We start from the raw sequence: 24,119 nt of genomic DNA on the forward strand, positions 1-24,119 counted from the left end.
GCGTGGGAGACTCAGCTGGGAAAGAGCCCGGGGTACGTGCGAACCTCAGTACGAGATCCCGTGTCAGAAAAGTGACTGATGAGGGACTGGGGCCGGGCGAGACTAGCAGGAGACGAGGCCGGAAAAGTAGCTTGGAGCCAGATGGTGAAGGCTCCTGTAAATCACGCTGTAAAAAGCTGGGTTACAGTTTGCCCATAATGAAGGATTAATAGAAAGGCTAAGCAGGAAGGTGGCACAATCAACTCTGCGTTCAGGACGATAAGGAATGGATTAGAGTAGGGAGAGTCCTGTGGCAGGAAATCCTATTAGGGGGCCGTGGGACTAGCGTGTGGTGAAAGGTTCGGACGGCCGCACGGAAGCTCACCGGGACAGCAGAAATGGAAGGCGGCTTGGGTAGGGAAGGATGACGCCAAGGTATGTCAGTTCAGTTGCTAGAAGAAATGAACTCAATGTTTTATTTATTAATACTACAAAAGCCAGATAGAGAGCAGCTCTTAACCATCTGTGCGCCTTTGGACAGAGGCTTCTCCACTGTTGAACAGACTCCACGCCTATCAAGGCAGGTTGAGAGTGTTCACCTTGCAGCGTGTTTATGAGGCCGCAGGGAGCACCTGCACTTGAGACGGCGGAGCCCAGCGCGCCGGCATCCTCGCTGCGGGACTGTCTCAGGACGCGTCCTTGCACTTGACCATCTTTTTTCCTTCTTCTGCTGTTTAACCCACACTGAAGTCTTGGGCAAACCACCCAGTCCCAGAGCTTTAAACACTACCTATGTCCCTGGCCTGGACCTATCCTGTAAAACCAAGGCCTGGATGTCCGTTTGACTACTTAATGTCTCCACCGGAATGTACCACAGGCACGTCAAATTTAAATATGTTCAAAAAAGAGTGCCTGCTTTCCCTCCAAAGCCCAGTTTCCCTGCAGTCCCCCCAATCACCCTGCCTCTAGTTCCTCAGGCAAAAAACCCTGAAGTTACCCTTCCTCTCTCTCTCTCACAATCCATACCCAATCGGTGAGCAAGTATTTAAAATACACACAGAAGCCGACCCCTCCTCTCCTCCCCCACGGCCGCCGCCACCACGGACCAAGCCACCATCTTGACTGGCGTGGGTCAGTGCAGCGACCTCCTGACTCTCCTCCCTGCGTCTACGTTACCCACTTCAGTCTCTCTCAGCAGCAGCCGGATGGTGATTTCAGGTGGACGTCAGAGGGCGCCACCCTCCTCCTCAGCGTCCCTGCGCACTCGGAGTAGGACCCGGCGGCTTCCCTGCGGCCTGCGCGCCCTCGTGTGATCAGGGTCTCCACCGCGCCCCCCAACCACGTCGCAGCTCTCGTTCCCCTCCCCTCCATCACACCTCCCAGTCCCCCTGGCCGCCTAGTCACCACACAAGGCAGGCGGGGGTCTGTCCCAGGACATCCGTGCTTGCTGGTCTGCATTTTCTCCAGTGATTTTCCCTACTTTCTTTTCATGTGTTCACTCCAAGAGAGAAAACGGTATTTGGAGTGCCTAACTCTGTGCCAGGCTTTACAGGTTTAAACAGAGGTTCAGGGGAGGCCTTACAGGGAAGGAGGCATTTAAGCAAAGACCTAAGAGGGTGAGGGACGTTGCCCTGCTGTCTCCCAGGAGAGGCCTGTTCCATCACCCAGGGCCCCAGCCCCGCGGCAAGCCGATGGCCGCTTAGGTCTGCGGGACAGAAGCTGGGGCTCCGTGCCAAAGAAGCAGGGACTACAGAGAACAGGAGTGTCATGAATGTGCGACACAAGCTAATACCTGGGGCTGGGACTTTGTTGCCTCAAACAAAAGCGAGATTTTATTAGCATGGAAGAAGCGGGTAATGGAGAGTAAGTGTCTGCCTTTTATCAAGTGAAGAGCTTAGTATAGCATCTGGCACATAGCAGGCAGGAAATATGGTTGCTATCATTTCATCTAATTTATAAATACAACATGATTATAATATCCTGGCTATAGAAACTGAAACATGATGTTTGTCTTACTTATGATAGCAATTATTATTGAGTCAGTATGATATTTGCATTGTGTGTTTACGTCCGCAGTTTTTCCAGGTCTCATCAGCTCATCAGCCTATGTCCATCAATGGGGCCACATAAAACACCCATAGCCCAAGTTTTATGAGCTACGTCCCATCTGCTTATTGGATATCTCACCCCTCTCTGCACAGGGCCTGCAGGTGTGTCCTGTAGACCCTGGAGTAAAGGTGGAGGAGTTAAGTAAATACATTTAAAAACAAACCTGCCACCACCAGACACTCAAGTCTCCCATCTCTCAATGTGCCGCATGGCCCGTAACCCGGGGGGAAGGTGCTGGGACAACACCTCTTTGCTAGCTCAGGTCCTGCAAGAAACAAACACCAAGGCAAGCTTACAGGTGTGAGAGATTTACTGGGAGAGAGAACAGGAGAAGCCAGGGAGAGCCTTGGCCCTCTCTGCGGTCCGGGGCCTTTGGAAGGAGCGAGGGAAGGGAAGAGGATGGGGCAGAACGTCTCAAACCATTCCGCACATCCAGTTCCCTCTGAGTCTGTGGCACTGGAACTCGGGCAAACTCACTGTGCTGCCTCCTCCTTCCCTGGGATCAGTTTCCTCTGAGGCTCTTCAATTCCTCAAGCGAATGCCTTTTTCTCTAGCCCAGGCTCTCCTCTTGCCAGACAGGCCAGACCTCCTGAATTGCAGAAGAGGACACAGTTAAGGCTCAAGCTAGGAAGCTATCTTCCTATAACTGAAAATGTAGGAATATTGGACATGAATAAAAATGGAATTACCTGGTGTCCCTCCTTACATACCCCTTCACCCCAACCTTTACCCCTTTCCAAGTGCACCGTGGGGTCGGTCCAATCTTCTTCTTCTGCCCTCAGGTCCTTTGGTCTCGCTTACAACGTACTGAAAGGAAAAGGAACTTAGGATCCTACCAGACCTGAGTCCAAATCCCAACTTCATCACCCTAGACAAGTTTCACTCTCTCCTGAGCCTTAGTTATAGCATCTATAGAATGGAGATAATACTTATACCTACCTCTTACAAATATCATACAATGTATGTAAAATACTTAAGCTTATAGTTGGTACTTAACAAATGTAGTGCCTGCTTTTCTTGCTTGGTCTCAGGCGCACGCGCGCACACACACACACACACACCCGCCCGCCCCCCACCCCAGATAAACCATAGTGTTTCCTCTCTGCCCTACGTAATAAACTTTGATTTTAACAGGACCCATGCAGGGGCACTGCATGCCTAGTTTAATATTAGCCATTCGCCTTTGATCATTTTAATGAAACCAGACATATTGGACATAGTACTTCAAATCAGAACAGTAGTTTCCTTTTTTGTGTAACTTAAAATGCTAATGGCTTCTCAGAAAATTAATCATTCTAATAATGCTTGATTTATTTAGATTAAGTTTAATTACTGTTCAACTTTACAAATTGCTTTTTACCCCACCAAGAAATGTTGTAGAAGTAGGCATATTCGCAGGCCCCCGGATAAACATCGCCTGTGTGCACTTCAGTTGAAAAGGCTATTGACTCCAGTAGATGATGGTGGCCCAGTCCACTTCCACAGCTTCACTCATCCGCCACTGTAAATAATTAACATCTCATTGGCCCTCAGCCCTGGAGCTGCCTGGGGTAGGTGGAGTGCCACCAGGTTGCTAGGCTGCCAATTGCCGGGTCAGATACTGTGTAACTGAGCAAGGACCCACAGAGCAAATGAAGTATCTCAGTGAAGGGCACATTAAACCCCGTGTGATGAATTCATTCCTTCCATGTCTGATGAGCTGTTTGAGGGTCACAGGCTCATGTAAAACAACTGCACATACAATCGGCCTAGAATCCCAAACACCGAAGAAAACAACCACCCAAGTTTATCGGAGGAAACTATGGTTTCAGAAAAATAGGTATAATTGCTTCCAAATGCTTTCTTGTTCACGAATAGGACATTAAAAATAGACACAATGAGTATGGCAAATAATATAGGTTGTGTTTTCAGTGCAATAATGTCAATTTAAAAGCACAGAAAATCAGTTTGCTCTAAGTCACCTGTATATGTACTATTCTAGTCTTGTTTGTTTGTCTTTTTCCTTAGAGAAGAAAATATAAAACAGATTTCACACTCTTCCCTGTCAACTAAAGATATATTTTCCAGCCCTTTTTATGAGCCATATTTTAAATAATTCCCCCCAAAAAAACTCTAAAAAGAAAATAACACTAATTCAAAGCTAAAATATGGCCAGTGTCTATTTTATTTCAGCCCTAATAAACATAGTAACAATTCAAATTAATGACCTTTTTTCACTTTTAATGATGTTTATAGACTGTATGGATCTAAATATAACAAATAAGAAAAAAAACAGAACAAAATTCCAATTTTCCAGAATTCTAACAACCAAAACTAGAACTTCATTATTTTCTAGTTCTGCAATGAACATTTATTATGACAACAAAAGACAAATAAGTGTCTTGTTATTAAGAGTGTTAATGGAGTTGCTAAGATAAAGTGTAAGCTTCTGGTACTAAGAAGGGTAAATATTAGCCAGAACAAAATTGTAATGTGTAGAAGGAAACCACATGCCTGTCGATAGGAAAATGATAAAATAGATTATATTCAATCAGAAAAAGAGCTACTCTTGAGTTGAGTTGAGGCATGATACAGAGTTATTCAACCTGACAAAGAAAGATATCCACAAATTATTTAGGGAAAAATCGAGTTGTGCCACAATTTGTATACTGTGAGCACATATGTCAAATTTGTATATGTGTTTGTACAAATATGTAGGTATTTATACTTCACTGTATATGTACAGAAAAGTCCAGAAGTATAGCCATCAAAATGTTCCATTATGTTTACTTCTGAGCAATGGAGCAGGAGCAGAGGGAACGTGTGCAAAGCAAAGAGAGCGCTTTACCGTTCCTGAGCTAATAAAGATCAGTGCACCGCTAATCTTCGTTAATCTACGATCACTTCCCTCTGGATTATTTTGAGGCAAAGGGACTTTCACTTGTATTGTTGTATTGCTTGAATTACTTGTATTACTCTATTACGTGGATATCTTACAATAGGCTTTTATGATTTGACAGTGGTTGTGTTTACTGCTGGAAACTTAATGGATGCCATACTATTAATAACAATAGCTAGCATTTCATGAGCCTGTGCTACAGTGTCGGTTACTGATCTAAATGCTTTAACTACATTAACTCATTTAATCCCCTCGACAGTTTTATGAGGCAGTGGGTATCATGGCTATGCCCATTTTACAGTTAAGAAAACTGAAACAGAAAAAGTAGGTACCTTCCCAAGACACACAGCAAGATACAAGCCAAGACCTCTGGCTCCAGAGTTGATGCTTTCACCTGCAATATTATGCTCCTCCATGAGTATTATATGTATAATATACACATACACACTTTTTAAAAAAAATAAAATTGTATTTATTTTTAGAGAAGGGGAAGGAAAGGAGAAAGAAAAGGGGAGAAACAGCGATGTGAGAGAGAAATTTCAATCGGCTGCCCTTCGTACGTGCCCCGACCTCAGATGGAACCTGCAGCCCAGGCCTGTGCCCTGACCAGGAGCCTGTTTTGGTTTGCGGGACAATGCCCAAGCAATTGAGCCACACCCAGTCAAAGCACACATATGTGGCCACCCCGTCCCGCAGAGTCCTCTGATTTGCTGCGGATGAAATAATGAACCATTCCAGGCACCAACTATCTGTCAAGGAAAGGGGAAGGCGATTCCCTCTAGTGGGGAAGGCCCCGAGCCCTTCTCTGAAGTGGCTTTTATTGAGAACGATATGCGCAGGGGTATACAGTGTGCATGCAAAGCTTATCAATCAATGCCTAAAGGCTATATTTACAGAAAACAGATAGAGATCATAGATAACAATTGAAGGAACACAGAGATTTGCCTCAGGTCAGGGTCTGTAAGACACGCTGATGTCCAATGGTCCTTCAGGTGTGGCCCCTGAATTCAGAAATACACTCCTTCTGTTTGGAGCGTAAACATCTGGTTTTTCCTTATCAGGGCAGTGCAAAGCAGAGCAAGCTTCAGTGGATACAATGCATTCTTTAGGCCAGATTCCTCACGGGAACCCTCGGTGTTAGCGTTGGATCAGGTCTGCCTCCCAGCATTCCCAGTTTTCTGGTCGACACTTACAGGCCCTTTTTCAAGGCCTGGCCCACACTGTGCTACAATTCCTGATACCACACTTTGTGGTCCCCAACACACATGCACACCTCGAATAGTGCCACTGAGTTATAACTTACATACAATACACCGCATATAAAGTATACAACTGATTCACTTTTACCATATGTATACATACATGATATTATCACAAAATCAAGAGATAAATCTATCCATCACCCATAACTTTTCTGAGTGCCCTTGTTTACTAGCTTCCTCCAGCACCTCTCTCCCAATTCCCAGGCAGTCATCAATCTGCTTTCTGTTACAGTAGAGCAGTCCATCTGCATTTTCTATTTTATACAAGTAGAATCATATGGTATTTACTTATTTTTGTCTTATTCTTTCACTTTTGAGATTCACCCATGTTGTATGTATCAATAGTTCATTACTTTTTATTGCTGAATGGTATTCCATTGTATGGATATACATGGTGGGGCAAAAGTAGGTTTCCAGTTGTGAGTATGCAAAACACGGTTTATTCTTGTATAATTATTTATTACTCATTGTATTATTTTCCATACGAACATGTGCAAAACTACTTTTGCCCCACCCTATACTACCACAATGTGTTTGCTGGTCATTTGGTTGGTTGTTTCCAGTTTAGAGCTATTTCAAATTAATCTGCTAAGATCATTTCTATGCAAGTCTTTTTATGGACATATGTTTTCATTTCTCTTGGATAAATATCTAAGAGTAGAATGTCTGGGTCATATGATATGTATATGTTCGACTTTTTAAGACATTGCCAAACGTTTTTAAAGTGGTGGTGCCATTTTTACATTTCCACCAGCAGTGGCTGAGTGGCAGAGTCCCATTCTCACCAGTATGGTCTGGCTTAGAATTTAGCCACCCTAGTTAGTGTGTAGTGGAATCTCATTGTAGTGTTAATTTGCATTTCCCTAATGACCAATAATGTTGAGACTATTTTCATGTGTTTATTTTTCAACCATGTATCTTCTTTCACGAAATGTTCACATATTGTGCTCATTATTATTGAAAGGTTATCATCATTATTATTGAAATTTGAGAGTTTTTTGTATATTCTGAATATAAAGTCCTTTACCAGATACATGGAAACATTTACTCGCCATCTCTATCTGGTCCTTTTCTTAACAGTGTCTTTGAAAGGGCAGAAGTTTTCATTTTGATGAAGTTTAGCTTGTCAATTTGTTGTTTTTTTTTGTTTTTTTTAATGAATCATGGTTTTGGTGACCTCTCTGAGAAATCTTGGCATAACCCAAGAGTTTCTTCTAGAAGTAGAAGATATACATTTAGGTATCTGATCATTTCAAGCTGATTTTTACCTGTGGGATGAGGTGTGAATCAGTTTGTGTTTGTTTGTTTGCATATGACTATCCAGTTGTTCCCAAACCTGTTGTTGAAAAGACTAACCTTTCTCCACTGGATTGCCTTTATCAAAAATTAGTTTTACATATATGAATGGGTCTATCTCTGAACTCTCTATTGTGTTCCATGGATATATTTGTCTATTCTGGTGCCAATACCACACTGTTTTGATAACAGTCTCTTTATAAATCATCATAAAATCAGGTAGTGTTAGTTTTCCAACACTGTTCTTTTTTTTCCCTGAAGTTGTTTTGGCTAGTCTAGGCCTGTCATATGTATATTTATGTTAATTTATATGTGCAGTTCTGACTTTCATAAGATTTCCACTACATGATTTGCTAGAAGCCCAAAGTCTTTGTTACTCAGGGCCCATGTCAATGCATTTACAAGAGCTTAAGTGCCATTCTGTACGAGCTGAGCATACAGGCAGGTATGGGAAATGGAGACAGCTAATTCAAAAGCCGGCAATATTTCAGAAGTGACCGTGACATCAAAGTGTAGCAGCAGCATCGAGGGACCCCAATTAACAGAAAGAACTGAAGCTAAAGAAGTTCCAGTGATATTCTGTTATGCACATTCTTTAAAAGTGGTTTAATAAGCTCTCATTGTAAAGTACAAACAAACTTTACTATCATTAACACTCTAGTATCTTAATCAGATAGTGAGACTGTGCACTCACCGGTGAGAGAGACCACAGAACCAAATAGAGGGCAAGTTTTCCCTGGAGGCAGAGGAGGTAGAGAAGGGGTGTGGATTCTGCTGGGAACAGAAGAAAAGGGCAAGACTGTTTGGGATACTGAGGCTCAAGGCACCAGAGCTGGCTCAGAGCACAGGATTTATCAAGGGAGGTTAGAATACGCCCAGTTTGGGCCACTTTGCAGATTAACCGGAAAGCCCAATGGCAGCAATTGCCTAGCAATTATCTGAAATGTCTTTACATATTGTTTTTGGCGGCCAATGCGCAGCACAAAGTTCGGCATTCCCATTTCCTGCTCCATTTGATGAAGGGTCCCAAAGTTCATCCTGTGACATATGGTCACTGAAGGAGGAAGCAATAGGAGGTGATTGCTAGGGAATAACATCCTGGAGTTCTCATGTTGCCATGAAAAGGAGGGAACTTCTCCACCTCTCAGAGGGAAGAACACCGGAGGATCACTTCCAGCTTCTCTCTGAACCACCACCCCGGCGCCGCCCCCTGCGCTGCCACATTTACCGCTTCCCAAGTCACGAAGACTGGCCCATCCGAGCTGTGACTGAGTGGGGCTTGCTCACGCTTGGCTGGAAGCCTCCTATGTTCTCTAACCTGCAGCGCCAGCACATGAATCTTGGAGCACTGACAGGCTCTCTACCCCTGCCAGGAGAGGCCTGTTTTCAACCAACTCTGCCAACGACTGGGTGGAAATGATCACATCACAGGGCCTGTAGAAAGAAGCCCACTTGGCTTTAGACCCAAGCTATATTTTCCAGTTTACCTTTATCAGTAAATCTGGTTTTTTGACCTTCCTACGTCTTGCTCCTATCCATTGGTTCCAATTCCAGGAAGGAAAGACAGGCACGTTGTGGTCTCCTATCACATCTATGAGAACATAGAGGCAGTTTGGAGAAGATACACTGGTGGGAGAGGGGCAAAAGTTTAAGAGGGAACCAAATGAAAAAGAAAATGTGGTCAGGGCCGTGGCTCTAAGAAGCACACAAAGTAGAAACTCAGGATGCGAAGCCTGGGCTTTTGGCTCTGTTCCTGCCAGCGTGGCACCTGTGGGGCAGCTGGGGTCGACAGCAGAGGAGGGCCCCGCCCGGGTCGCACCTCAGGCCGGCTGCAGGCCCTCCTCGGCCCCGCTGGAGGGGACCCCGCACCTCTCCCCACTGCCAGCTCAAGCTCAGACTCAGGCGAGCCTGCATGTGGTGCTTTGGTCCCTGAAAAAGAGAATAACCTGGTGCCATCTGTGTTCCACTTCCAATGCAGCTTTGACTCTTCTTGTGTCTAATACTCATGAGAGAAAAGGAGGAAGGAGAGGGACTAGAACTCAGTATTTCCTGAAGCGTGGTATGCATGCCCAGGTGTACATTATAAATTATTTTAGTATATAGAAAAAATATGGTTAAAGTGTTTATGACAAATGATACTGCTTTTCCATTTACGGTAGCAATATGAAATGTGACTCTGAAGATAAACTTAATGGAAGAAAAGATATTTTAGACTCAGGAAGCGGTGTCCAAACCTTTGGTATCTCAGGGCCACACTGAAAAAGGAGTTGTCTTGGGCCACATATTAAATACATTGTGACAAGTAATCACAAAAAAATCTCATAATAATTTAAGTAAATTTACGATTTTGTGTTTGGCCGCATTCATAGCCGTCCTTGGCCGCACATGGCCCGCGGGCCGCAGGTCGGACACCCGTTAGAGAAGATAAGAAAATATTCTACACAGTACTTGAATATGGTAGAAATTGTGAAGGTTGTCCATGAATGATGGAAGTTGGGGACAGCCCAAAGTAATGTGGAAAGGATCACAAGACACCCAAAAGAGGCACTACGTTTTAGAGGTTATAATAGCAATGTTGGATCTTTCCAACCATGATGAAATCTAGGATTTGTGGTGCATATGTATTATGTGACTCTTTTAGAGGTTAATTATAGTCACAAAAAGTTCATCTCTAATTCAGTTTTTGGGGTTTTTTTCTGGCTTCTGAAGTGACATTGTGAAATGTACTTAAGTCTTCAACTTGCTTTAAAATGTACCAAAATTAAGACAGTTAATGGTGGGTGGATAGATGATCAAATAAATGTAGCAAAATGTTTACAATTATAGAATCTAGCTGGTAGATATATGGGTATTCACTGTATAATTTTCAAGTTATCTTTACATTTTAAAATGTTGATAGAAGAAGACACTAATGCATCTTCTTCTATGTATAGTTTGGCTGGCTTTACAGATGAGTTTTGACTTTGGGTACAGGTCAAACACAAACTCGCAGGCTTGGACAGACGGCACTTTATGCTCTGACATTTCTTATCTACCAGTTTAGACAAGCTGTTTCACTTACCTGATGATTCAGACTTGCTCTTTGGTTAGAATGTAGGCTTCACAATGGCTTTGGGGGGAAAGTTAGGCAAGAACAGATGCAACAGGCTGGCCACCTGCCTCCCTTTTCTTGTGCAAAGGTCAAGAACAAGGGGTCACTGTTCAATAACTGCAGCTGTGAAAGAATGTGAGCAGGAGGCTTTGCAGCCTCATAACTTACACAAAAACATTTTGGAGGCAAGGGACTTGCCCATTTATTGATTTAATATCCATTGTACTTTTCCAAAGTTGGAATTTTAAACCCTCCTTGGAAGAGTTGAGTTTGAAGAGAATTTCCAGTCAAAGAAGTATATAGAATATCGAGGCCAACATGCACTACATAAATACCTCCATTAAGCAAAAATAGAAAGATGAATTTAAATGACTTCAAAGCATGCCAGTGGCCTTATCAAGCAATAAGAATTAAGTTAATGCAACTCAGGGGGCAATATTTAGGCATTTTTCTCACTTGCTTAAAACAAACACTTGACATTGAGAAAAATAAAAATATTAAATATCGTGCCTGTCTCCTGAAGCAGTCTCTGCTATTCTTTATAATGAGAGTTCTGTTTATAGAATTGTCAACTTTATGAAAATATTTTCCTTTAATAAGATGAAAAATAGGTTTTTCCAGTTCTAGCAAGAAGTGCACACACTACAGTGAATCAAGCCAAAATTAAAAGGATATTATTTGCTCACAATTTCTGTAAAGAAATAAATGACACATTTTAACAAGCTTTTTTAGAAACCTTCCTTTCTTATGGTGAGATGTACTTTTTCATATACATTATTTAAATAATTGTTTCTACTGAAGTCTGCAGCAAAAAAATTACAAAATATTACCCAAAATTTACCAACCCACTAACTTTTTAAGTCACTAATTTCCCTAAGGCCATTCTGGTTTCAAAAGAAACATGTCTTTTTTTTTTTTTTTTTTTTTTTAAAAAGGTAATGTTACTTTCCTAACCATGAATAATTTATTATTCAGGAGTGAATATTTGAAAAATTACAGACATGGCATCTCATACTCTGTAGTCTTTTTCTGAGAAAAAGACAACCATTGTCTGAGAATCCCTTTACATTTTTTCATTTACTAGTAATTAACTGAACACCGTATAGTTCCTAGGCCCACAGCAACGAACTGAAAATACAAAGTCTCTGCTGCCATGGAGCTGATATTCTAGAAGGGTGGGCAGTGAACATAGATAATACAATAACAGGGTAATTTCAGATAGTGACAAAAAGCCTGTGAAAATGAGCCAGGGTGATATCAGTGTCAATGGACTTTCTGAAGTTTTTCTTCTCAGATTTTGTTTAAGTGTAAACATTTTCCAAAGGTATCCATGTTTTGAGTTTAATCAAATAGTACCATAATTATTTGTTACTTGTTAGAAGAAACAGAAATCTCCATCTTTTTCCTCCCCCAATTCTCAAAGGAGGTCGCTGATTGGGTTTTCAGAGCAGGTCTGAAGTGACAAGTGAGCAGAGAAGTGAAACGACAAAAAAGAGCTACCCAAGTAAGGGCTGGAGAAGGAGCTTTCCAGACAGAGGGACTGGCAAGTGCGAAGATCCTGAGACAGCAGTAGGTCCTTGGTGATGCCAGAGCTCAGAGAGCGAGGGAAAGGACCTAGGAAATGGTGTGGTTTATCGTTTTAAAAGATCGCTCTACTTCTGTGCATAGAATGGACTGTGGGTGTGGAGTGATAGCGAAGAGATGAAATAGGAAGAGATTGAGAGCTGATGATGGCTTGGGCTACAGTGTTAGTAGCAACAAACAAGTGCACATATCAGGATATAGCACAGTCCCAACTATTGATGGGCTGGATGTGGAGAGTAAGACTCCAGTTTGGGGGACACCAGGAAGAGATGAAAACTAGGGAAGTGTTGTGGATATTTGTCACTGCCCAGCCTGCTCCATATCTAAATCTCCTTCTTGCATTCACAGAATTTCCATTGTGTAGGTTTCTGGGAAAGGATGCTAATTGTTCTGCCTCCTGGAAGCTGGGACACAGTCAGATGCTTCTGTCAGGGACTTTGAATCAGGAATAATACAGAGGAGCAGGGTTGTTTTATAATTAATTCCAATGGTGTGCACAGTGGGGCTGCCTGGTGGCAGTGGCAGCAACCGCAGCACTAATCAGGAATAGCCGTGGCTGCTGTCATTCTCATCGCCTAGCCTCGCTTAGACCTATTTCTCTACCTTTCCCATTTATTTTTTTTAAAGAGCTTCCCTTATGTTTTGTTTTAGAAATCTTATCTTTTTTAAATTTTATTTTGTTTTAGAGAGAGGGGAAGGGAGGGAAAGAGGGAAACATCAATGTGTGGTTGCCTCTTGCATGCCCCCTACTGGGGACCTGGCCCACAACCCAGGCATGTGCCCTGACTGGGAATTGAACCAGTGACCCTCTGATTTGCAGGCTGGCACTCAATCCACTGAAGCACACCAGCTAGGGCTCCAGCTTTCCCATTTAAAAATTTACTTAAAAATATATCAAGAACACGTATTGTAGAATTGTATACCTGAAACCTGTATAATTTTATCAACCAATGTCATCCCAATAAATTCAATTAAGTATTTATATATATAAAGGACATAAACCTTAAATGTGCAACTTGGTATATAAACACCTGTGAAACTTCTGCCTAGATCAAAATATAAAACATTTTTAGCACCCTAAAACAGCCTTCCCTCTGATACAGTATTTTTTAGTAAATTCAATTTCTGCCTGAGTTAGCCAGTTTTGGCTGAGCGAGCATGTGATAAAGAACTCTGATTTCTGGAATTTCAATGTGTATCGAAGATGAGCCTTACTAAAGTCAACAGGAACATTGGGCAGGGAAAAGAGGAAGAGGGTATTCCTCTTTGTACCGAAGTCCTTGGGTCCAAAAGATTCCAATAAATACTTGTTATTATTAAACATGCTACAATGTTATCACTGCCCAAGAGCGTAAAACTTGATGGTTTTAAATTATAAAATCTTAAGACTCCAAGTCATTCTGTGGTTTGGAAACTAAACCCTTTTCAGGAATCCTATCACTACCCAAACCTGTTTCTTTAGGGTCCCTAATATGAAGCTACACAATCTGAACTTCTCCAGGCAGATACGATGTGAGACTTAGCTTAGATATATATGTGAAGTCCTCTTGCTTTCTTATTCTTGCAGTGACTCTGAGGGCATCACAAGCAGGCACAGAAGCATTAGTACTTTTGGCTCACAGGACATTTTGGTAACTACCATATTAATAATAGCAATATCCATTTTAAGCTCTTTTAAAAATACAGCAGAGTCATCTCAATCTCATTTGAAGGTAACTTCATCCTTCAGTTGCATAGACCCTACTCTTTCCTCTCGCAGTCCACTGCGAGAGTCCACTGGCAGACTCTTTTGGCTCCTGCATCCAAAATATATCCAGAATACAACCATTTCTCATCACATCTATTGTTCCTTACTTGGTCAGAATTACCGTATTTTTTGCCTAGATCACTGCAAAACTGGACGCTAAAAGATAACAAAGAAATATCATCAAGGTTCTAAGGAATATCATCAAGGAAAATGAACTTGAACCTAGAGCCACAGGTCCAATTGGAATGAAAGAAGGAGAAGAAATAAAGGCCTTTCAGTCACTCAAGGACTCCAAGCTCCTCTCCCGTTAACCCTTTTTGTGTGTGTTTGGGTGGGGGGTAGTACTTATAAATATACTTCAGCGAACAAAAATTTTAAAAATCAAGAAAGAATGGGATACAAAGAGATATAAAAAACAACCACCAAAAAACTAGAACATACGCATGCAAAAAAAAAAAATTCCAGGATGATACACATATGAGAGTTGATTAAAAAGCTTAAAATGATCTCAAGGTTATAATGAAGAAGCAATTTTTCTTCTGTCAAGGTAAAATAAATAAAGGCAAGAATATACTTCCAGAGTCCCAGGATGAGAAATAAAAGCACTCTGAAGAAATTTGGTGATTTAATAGTATGATAAAAGAAGTGTTATAGCAAAGAAAGCATTTTTCTTCTGCCCACCCCACCCCCCACCAAACAAAAGCAATTACTCCAGGAAAAAATAAAAATCTGCATAAACCATGTCCCAATTATGAAGGAAATAACATGTAGTATGATTTAGAGAAATTGATGGCTATAAGATAAAGTAATCCATTTGACCTTTAGCATAGAATATTCAGCATACACTTTAGGAAATCAGATTGGATATGTAGGAAACAAAATCACTTGGTTTATCTGTGAATACTTTTACATAATCTAGCACATAGCGGCTAGTTATTGCTTTGCAGTTTTTAGAATCAATATATAAAGGAAAAACCAAAGTCAATTATAGCTCCCCAAAATAATATGCACCTATTAACATTGATTATATAAACTAACAGTATAACTTAGAGAAGTTAGGGGGTAAAGAGCAGTAATGAGTTGGAAAGAAAGTGCACGGTTGGTCATTTGCACAATTGTATGGAGTCAAGAGATATACTGAAAACTGATGAATCAAGAAACAAACATTACTAAAGTTATAGAGGAAACCAAAAGAACTAAAAACAAAATGGAGAAGAGAAATAAAGTGAGATAAACTGCTTAATCAGCAGATACTGCTTAAATGACAAATCAAGGAACAGCAGCAATAACTCTCAAGTGATGGAGGTAGTACTTGAGGAATAAAAAAGTTGTACATCTGAAATTTATATGTTATTAACCAATGTTACTTGAATAAATTTAACTTTTTTTAAAAAGTGGTTGTTAATTGTGAAAAGTGCAATTGGTGTAGATGTCAGGGAGAAATACTTTCACTTTTTATTTTTTATCCACCTGAATTATTTAAAATTTTTATTCAGGTACATGAGCTGAAATTCAATTGCTTTTAATCCTAAAAAACATTAGGGCTGGCAGGTTTTGAAAGGAATGACAGTTGACAATCTAACACTGTAGGAAGATCTCAAGAGATTATGAAAAGCAAGTATAAAAACCCAAAAAAGATTTCAGTTAAAAGGCCATTTAAAATAAAGTATAAACTTATTGAGCACTACTGAACATAGTAAGAGTCGACTAAAGAGGTTTATGTTTATAGTTATGACTTGGTGATTCAGACAATAAAAAATGTTTAGTATTATCCATTTAAAATGGCAGAGATTAACTTTAAAACTATTCCCATCCAAAATACTATAACATGCCCTGGCTGGTGTGGCTCAGTGGGTTGAGGACCAGCCTGCAAACCAAAAGGTAGCCAGTTTGATTCCCAGTCAGGGCACATGCCTGGGTTGCAGGCCAGGTCCCCCGTTGGGGGCATGTGAGAGGCAACCAATTGCTGTTTCTCTCGCACAAAGATGTTTCTCTTCCTTTCTTCCTCCCTCACCCTCTCTCTAGAAGTGAATAAATATTTTTAAATAATAATAATAATAATAATAAAATAAATGTGCCCCTTAAAGTATATCAGATTCTGAAAAATTCAATTTTTGACAAAAAAGTTATCTCATATATTTATGGATAACATATTAATGGCCCCAAACTTGAACACATTTGTTTTAAAAGAATGGCATTAAAATAAGTGATCCTTAAAATCATTATGATAATACCATGACACCAAGGTTATAATATTTTAATAAAACTGTACATTTCTGGGACAACTTAATCAATTCATACAATATACATGAATAGCAAACAAAAGGAAGAAGACTGAGACAGTCTTCCTACAAATTAAAGTACGTTTCTTTTGATTGTTTGCTCAATATATATACCTGTCACATATTCTTTCGGTAGTCTTCTGAATTGTTATACAAAGCTAAAAAACAGAAAAGTTCACATAAAAATAGTCATTTATCTGATTTTTTTAAACAATTGAGTATTCAAATTAAATAAAAATGTGTTGTTTACCAATGTATATTGCATAGAAATAGTTAAATACTTTTAATAGTTAGAAAAACATCAATAAGTCAGGTTTTTTAATGGTTTCTACATCTTTAAGTTGGTAATTCAAATTTTATTTATAGTTTTAAAATTATACATCCTGTAGGTATAAAAATTTAAAAAATACATTCCAATTTAATTTAACAAGGCTTCTAACTGTACATTTTCAAACACTGTTGTGCTTGCCATGACTACCCTGTAGGTATACTTAGCCAAAATAAGTTAATTCTTAAAAATCAGTAACATATAGTATGCTGGCAAGGTTTCTTTAGAAACAAATGAGGATAATTATAAAGTCAATGTGATAAATGCTCTACTACAAATAGATACATTTTATCTATAATTACTTTTAAAAAAAAGAAAAAAAGAAAACTTTATAGAACAGGTGAAGACTTTATAATCTAAGTCACCAGTACAGAAATCTGGGCACTTAATCCTTTAAATTAGAAAATTTCAATTTAAAAGATGGCTTCTCACTGGGGATATTGGGACTCTCTGTAAATCAAAAAAAAAAAGTCTATTATTTCTATTCAGATGTGTCTAATGTTTTGGTTTGTGTGTTTCTATGCAACTCCTCCTTTAACTTAAATGTTCTTTCCCTGAAAAAGACATTTTTAAGCTAATGATTTTGGCCTCTTGACATGTATATTTTAAAGATACATGTGATTTTGCAATCGATCCCTTCCCCCCATTCTAATACCTACACATATATGCATTTATAAACATATACATATTTCAGGGTTATAAAAATATTTAATTTTTATAAGCTTAAATAATTACTGACTGTTAATACAGAATACATTAATATTTGTATAATTTTACTTTCATTTATAAAAAGGTTTTCTTATAGCAGCATTTGCATTGCAAATGAAATGTGATCAAAGGATGTCGCTGTGCACATGGACTCATATTGCAAATCCAACCAAGCAGCTGCGATGTTCCTCCAAAAGGAACATCTGTTTCAGCTACAGAGGAGCAGTTCCTATAAATACAAAAATCTTGAGGGGCTAATAACTTATCTGATCCCTGTAAGTGCACTTAAAGTTATCTCCACAGAATTGGCAAGATTTATTAAAATATATCCAAGACGTCTAAGTTATTTTTACCCAAAGTAAAGTTATCTAATGAGATAAGCAGAAGTTATATTAGTGAACAGTGTTTTTAATCGAATCAAATTAACTTATTAGAAATTAATTGAAGGCTTCAAGAATAAAAAAAAATCACTGTGAGAATGATTCGAAACTTTAAAATATTTTATAAAAACTCTTAATCTCAAACACTCATACTAAGCTTGTTTTTGTTGAGCTCACGCTCCAGATTTCCAATCAATGTATCAATACTTTCTTGTAGATCTTTGAGATTGACTTTTCGGTCCACTGTAGACTCAATTGTCTGCATTGTCAAATATGTCTGAAATGTGCACTCTTTGGACAAGGGAATTGGCTGCTTAATCATTATATCAGGTCTATACATTTTGCTGCAATTTTCTCCATCTTCTGAAGGGACGTCATCATAATCCACATCATTTAAATTTTCCTTTGTACTTAAAAAGTAGTTTTCTCCACAGCTGCTCCAGTCTCCTGCATAACGATTGCTAAGTGGACTGTCCAACCTGGTTTGCCGTGGCCTGAGTATTCTCGATGAGTTAGTATCACTCAAATTTAACAAGTAAGGCCGTTCCTTCTTCTTCCTCAAATAATTCAGAGAAGATTTCTGCTCTGTTGTTGATTCTTTGACAGTTAAACGTTGCACTAGAAAAAACAATAAATTGGCTTTAGTGATGGTAATCCAACTGGCCTTTAAAAAACAGGGCTAAGGATAAGGCATTTAATAACTACAAACATGCATTAAAACAAAAACATGCACACTATCAAAGAAAGCATTCCATAATTATTTTTCTATGACCAGACATAATCAAGATTAGGGACAGAAGCTAATAGAATATACAGTGGTGCTAATTCATGCTATATCATAACATCTCCAAACAAATCAAATTTCTAATGTTGATTAACTTCTGTTAATTATTATCTACCCATAATTCAAACAGTAGTTAAGGTGGTAGCTTCTTCTAAATTAAAAGCTACAGCAAAAAGCAGGCAAGGCATGTTGATATACAAACAAAACAAAACAAAACAAAACAAAACAAAAAGTTCCTTTTTCGGCAAATATCTAAATGAGGCAAAGGCATCTAAAGTGCCACTAAAAGTTCTGACCTTTGTGATTTTTTGCAATTCTATTAGCGGCAGTGTAATGATTTACTTTACCAAGCAGCCCAAATTTCACTTTGATAAAATGCACAAATACATACTAGACTTGACCACATGTTACCTGAGTTTGATTATACAGCATTAGCTACTTATAGTCTTCATTTATTGCCTGAAAATAGTACAGATATTTTATTTTCTCATTCCAATTAGGTATCTAACAATTTAAAACAACACTCTTCATATTAAGACGAATTTCTTCTAAGGGTATGCATTGTGCTGACTATACAGACTACCAAAAACACACCTTATTTCATAACAAACCACGGCTTCAACATTTAGTTTTGTGTATACTGAACATTTGTCCTAAGATTCTTCTGTATATAAAACAAACAATTTAAATATTCAGGCCTAGCTATTAAAAACCTCTCCATAATACCTCTCCCTTTCTGCTTATTTATTCTCCATTAATAAATACCTCTCCATTTATACTTCCCTTCTCTAAGATAAAGGGAACATATCATCAGTGATAACATAGCAACTTGACACTCTTCAACATATACTGAATACTTGTTTTCTATTGTGCAAAATAAAATAACTAAAAAATAGTACAAACATGTATTGCATATGGTTCTAGTTTTCCAGACTTAGTGATATCATAGCATTTTTCAAAAATCACATAATTTTTTACTTAGATTTCATTAAAATACTTGACAATTGTGTATAGGTGTTTTTAACATTTAAGTTTATCTACATTTTTATGATAATTATTATATATTATGAATAGATAAAAGCTCTTCATTTAAAATTTCTAGAAAATAAAGGTCTGGTATTTCTTCAAATTGATCTTTAATAACAGTATTAATAAAGAATGTCCTATACCCATAACTGATATAATTGCAGAATGGATATCTAAATTTTTCCACTGTTTAATTATTCATATTCCTTTTTCTCCTCTAGCTTCTTATCTCCACTAAGTCTCCCTGCTTTTCTCTCTTCATTTCCTGTGTTCTTTCTGTTCCTAGTGAATAAGTGTCATAGCCCTTGTTTTTGCCAACACACTACTGCTAACCCTGAGGTCATCTAGTCTGTGATCCAATCACACTGAAACATTTTTAACTCTTGTGTTTGAGCTGGTGTTACTGCACCTGCATTTCCTGATATTCACCTGCAAAACCCAGATATATTTTACTAAGTTGTTTAACCAAGTCTTTATTCAAACATCATTTTTGTGTATTTTCTTGGAAAATATTTAAGAAACTGATTATAATGATATTTTTATCTTTTCAACTAAAAATTCAATTTCTGAAAAAAATCAATCTCACTGGCTTTTTAAACTACTGATGGTGGAATGGTTTCCTATTGATAATGCAGAGAAAATGGCTTTTTAAAAAAATTCTCACCCAAGGACTTTAGACACAGAGGAGAGAGAGAAGCATCGATCCCCCTCCCACATGTACCCCAACTGAGGATTGAACCTGCAACCTAAATATTGTGGGAATCAAACCCACAACCTTTGGTGTGTTGGGACAACATTCCAATCAAATGAGCTACCTAACCACGGCAGAAAATGTCTAATTTTAACCACTACAAAAAAAAGTTCTAGTTCTCCCAGCACTGCTGACTACCTACCTTCAACAGAATAAAATTAAAAATGCAGTCTATATGGTGGCTGGAAAAGTTTCAAAATATAATGACAGGTATTAAGAAATTTAATTTTCTTATCGTGTTTTCTACCAATATGTTAATATCTTTAATCACCACTTTACTAGCCTTTTATCTACAGTATAATTGCCTTATTTAACAGGATATATTGGCTGGAAGTGCTAAGCATTCTGTTAAGAGTTGGGAATATAAATCCCTGCCCTTCTGAAGCTTTGTCTAGTGGAAAAATTAAACAAAAAGAATTATGAAAAAATCAACAGCTTTTCCAAAAATCCTGCCCCAAATCTCCTCATCACTGAAAGTGTGACAGAGCAAACAGCTGGTCTAGTTACACTCTCTCTAAAGCTATCTGAAAAGTGAAAGGGTGGCCTATGTAATTTTCAATACTCTTCTTAAAACAGCAAACTTATTTTTTAAAAGCAACAATTTTGTAAAAATCTACTACATTAAAAAAAAAATGAAAATAAGACTGTTTTGGTCAAAAGGGAAGTGGGTCTTCATTTTGTTCCCTAATATATTACCAGTCTGACCGTGAAGCTGCTTCCAAAGAACATTAGGGCTTTAGTAGATGAAAATCTCAAAAACCATTGGCAGGGTGATTTTACCTTCCAATGTAAACAGGCTGGAGTTCTAACCGATCACTTTGAAGACAAAATTTATCAAACGGAAAACTCAAAACCAGTTATAACCTTACCCAAAATGATAAAACAAAAAATAACACAAAACAATAAGCTAAGAAAGCAAAAAGAAAGGATGGAACCAACTCTTTTTACCTCTGCAATGGGGCGAAATTCCAAAAAGAAAAATAAGTAAGATATGCATAGCAAGGAGAGCCAAAACCTTCTGTTGAATGCATTAGATGGGCATTCACCAGGTTGGTATGGTATGGCCCCTTCACTACCATCACCTCAATTTTCTCAGGCTCAGTAACTGCCTTACATTTACTTGATTTCTGCCTTTTCTTGACTCCAAAAGCAAATGATTTAGAGGGCAAAACTAATTTCAACCAATTTCTGTTTTCTCTTATCTTTCTGCCCTGTTCTGTCCTTTGTCTGAGGAAGTATAACTGAAGATAGATAAAAGATTACAGAAAAAGCGGCAGTTTTTGTTAAATCCAACAACACGTATCTTTGGAATAATTACACCAAGATTAATACACCAAGAGTCAGTTGTTTTAAGGCTATCATTGAAATACAGTGAATCTGAAACCTAAACATGCTTTTTCTATAACAAAGGATATAATTTAATTTTTGCTTCTACACCCAAAACTAAGGTGGCTATTACAAAAAAATGAAGTGACAAGAACCCCTGGTACAGGATTAATGATAAAGGACTCCTGTACTGTTGTTAAACTTAATGATATCTCCAGGCAAGCAAGTTTTCATTTGTGGTTAAAATGATAAGACAACTCTTCTCCCAGTTCCTGATGTTTATTAGAATTAAAGCAGTTTTAGGATAAGCTAGGAAAAACATTTAAAATTTTAACCTGAGAGATTTCTTATGTTGGACACCAAATGCAGAAAGAGGACCAAATATACCAAGAATCTTGATTCAAAATTTTAAAATAATTAATAATACATATTAATTCAGTTAAAATATCAATTAGAAATGATTTTAAGTCAATGTTTAAAATAAAGCAATACTTTTACTTTCCAAATTTAAAAGTTGAAAAATTTTATTAGCTTAAATTTTAATTCCCTTTTAAAAATATTTATTTTAAAAGACTAAATTGGGCATTCCTTTATACTTTATTCTCTCCTTCTTATATAGGTCAAAAAAGAGTAACAGAGCACATTTACTGAGAGCTAACTTTATGCCAAACCCTCTCTTCATTGCCTTATATGCTTTATCTCAACTTCCACAACAATGCTGAGGAAGGCACTATTCACAGAAAAGCCAACTGAGATTTAGGGAAACTAAAGGATTTGCCTGAGCCCACACTGCTGGTGAGAGCCACAGTCCAGATGTGAATCCAAAGCTGACTCCAGGGCCGATACCACCATGCATTCCACTGGGCATCTAAGTACAATACTATGCAGTGCTTGGGGAGGGAGCAGGGGGGTTACTTCAGGATAAGAAAATTTCAGAACTTAAATACAGGACCCTTTATGGAACATCTAATTAAATACATATTTCTTTTAGCTCTGAAACTATATAAAAGATATACGTAGACAATAACTGACAGCCTTTTGTTATTGTCTGCTACAAGGGATGGATAAGAAAGATAAAAAGATCAGAGATAACTGTCAATCCAAGCCTGGGTAATTTGAAGAAGAATGACCATAAAAACAATAAAGATGTCAGAAAGAAGAACTGATTTAAGGGGAAAAATAAATTAACATTTCTTGAGTACCTATTATGTGCCAAGAACTGTGCTGAGCACCCTACATACATAATTTTTTACTCAATCCTCCTAAAAATTCTACAAACATACTAAATCCATATGACAAACGGTGCTACTGAGGCCCTAAGGTGTTAAGGAAGTTGCCCAAGGTCAGACTGCTAATCAATGAAACAACCAGATTCAAATCCAGATCTGACCAAACCCAAAATGTGTACACTGATCTATATGTCAATAACATCTGCAAAAACAGAAAATTTAAATGGAGAAACCTATAGGGCAGGTATCATAAAGCAAAGTCTAGAAAAGATTTTCTTCAATCACAGATGGGCATATTTAATGATTAGCATATTCAAATATCCTATCACTGAAAGAAAAAAATATTCCCATAGAATCATTTACCTGGCCAAAGTTGAAGTAAGTAATGAAGAACTTCAATATGTTTCTTAAAATCCAAAGCACTTGCAAGTTCTTCTGAATCAGTAAAGACTCTGTTGTTATGGTTGGAAGTCTCTTGCCTCTGACTTAATAATACTGGTCCAAAGCACACGGCCAAATTCTGGCATGTCATCTTATTCACTTCGTGGTAAGAAGCCACCAATTTCAAATGATCCAACAACATCTTTAGGGTTGCCTAAATTAAATTAAATATCACTTAATATAATTATATAAGGGAAAATTCAAGGGCACAATTTATAGCAAAAAATATAGGTAGGTATCCTGTTGCTTTTAAAAGGTTATTTCATGAACAAGCAAGACAAACAAATAAACAAAAACTAACAGACACAGACAGCAACAGTATGGTGGTTACCAGAGGGCTAAGGGGGCAAGAAAAGGTAGTGAAGGATAAAGGGGGTCAAATACACAGTGACAAAAGGGGATTTGACTTTGGGTGGTGGACACACAAATGCAATATACAGATGATGTATCACAGAATTGTACACTTGAAACCTATGTAATTTTATTAACCAATGTCACTCCAATAGATTTAATTTAAAAATTTAAAAAATAGAACCTCCCCCCAAATAAAAATAAATAAAAGGTTATTTCAAAAGATTTGCTTACAAGTTGGATGTTTGGAATTTGAAACATATTTTATTGTAGAAATGTTACATTGTACCCTTAGGTTCCAACAACATAATTTGATTCATTAAGTGGTTAAAATATATAGTCTTTATAAAATGTTCATGAATGCATTCCAAATTTCAGCTGCAATCCCTAGGTAAACATACCATCAACATTTCCCTCTCTTCCCTCTTCTAAAATGACACTAGCAAAAAGGCTGTCACAGTAAGAAGATTAGGGTAAGAGTTCATTTTTAAGTATAGATAAACCCTGTAATCAAAAGCAGGGTACTTCCACCCTTAAATCTAGGAAACTAAACATTTTAGAATGTAG

The 24,119-nt window shown here is 38.2% G+C and overlaps 1 protein-coding gene across 2 annotated transcripts in view; it reads right to left on the reverse strand.

Annotated features, from left to right (window-relative positions):
• Positions 1-16,895: 16,895 nt before the first annotated feature.
• The window catches only part of SYDE2 (synapse defective Rho GTPase homolog 2), a 43,634-nt gene continuing 36,410 nt past the window's right edge, over positions 16,896-24,119 (reverse strand). Inside the window, exons 6-8 of one of the 2 annotated variants that reach the window (XM_054566918.1) lie at positions 23,124-23,355; positions 18,840-18,887; positions 18,166-18,262 (exon numbers count right to left, since the gene is read on the reverse strand). In XM_054566918.1, the coding sequence (XP_054422893.1) occupies positions 18,877-18,887; positions 23,124-23,355 (243 nt within the window). In that variant the 3' untranslated portion in view covers positions 18,166-18,262; positions 18,840-18,876. Of the gene's footprint in view, positions 18,263-18,839; positions 18,888-23,123; positions 23,356-24,119 lie in introns of both variants that reach the window. The other variant, XM_054566917.1, reaches the window with a different exon arrangement.

Source organism: Pteronotus mesoamericanus, unplaced genomic scaffold (assembly GCF_021234165.1).
Source record: "Pteronotus mesoamericanus isolate MK-2021 breed Mesoamerican mustached bat unplaced genomic scaffold, CSHL_Meso_final contig_181, whole genome shotgun sequence".
NCBI classification, from domain to species: Eukaryota; Metazoa; Chordata; class Mammalia; order Chiroptera; family Mormoopidae; genus Pteronotus; species Pteronotus mesoamericanus.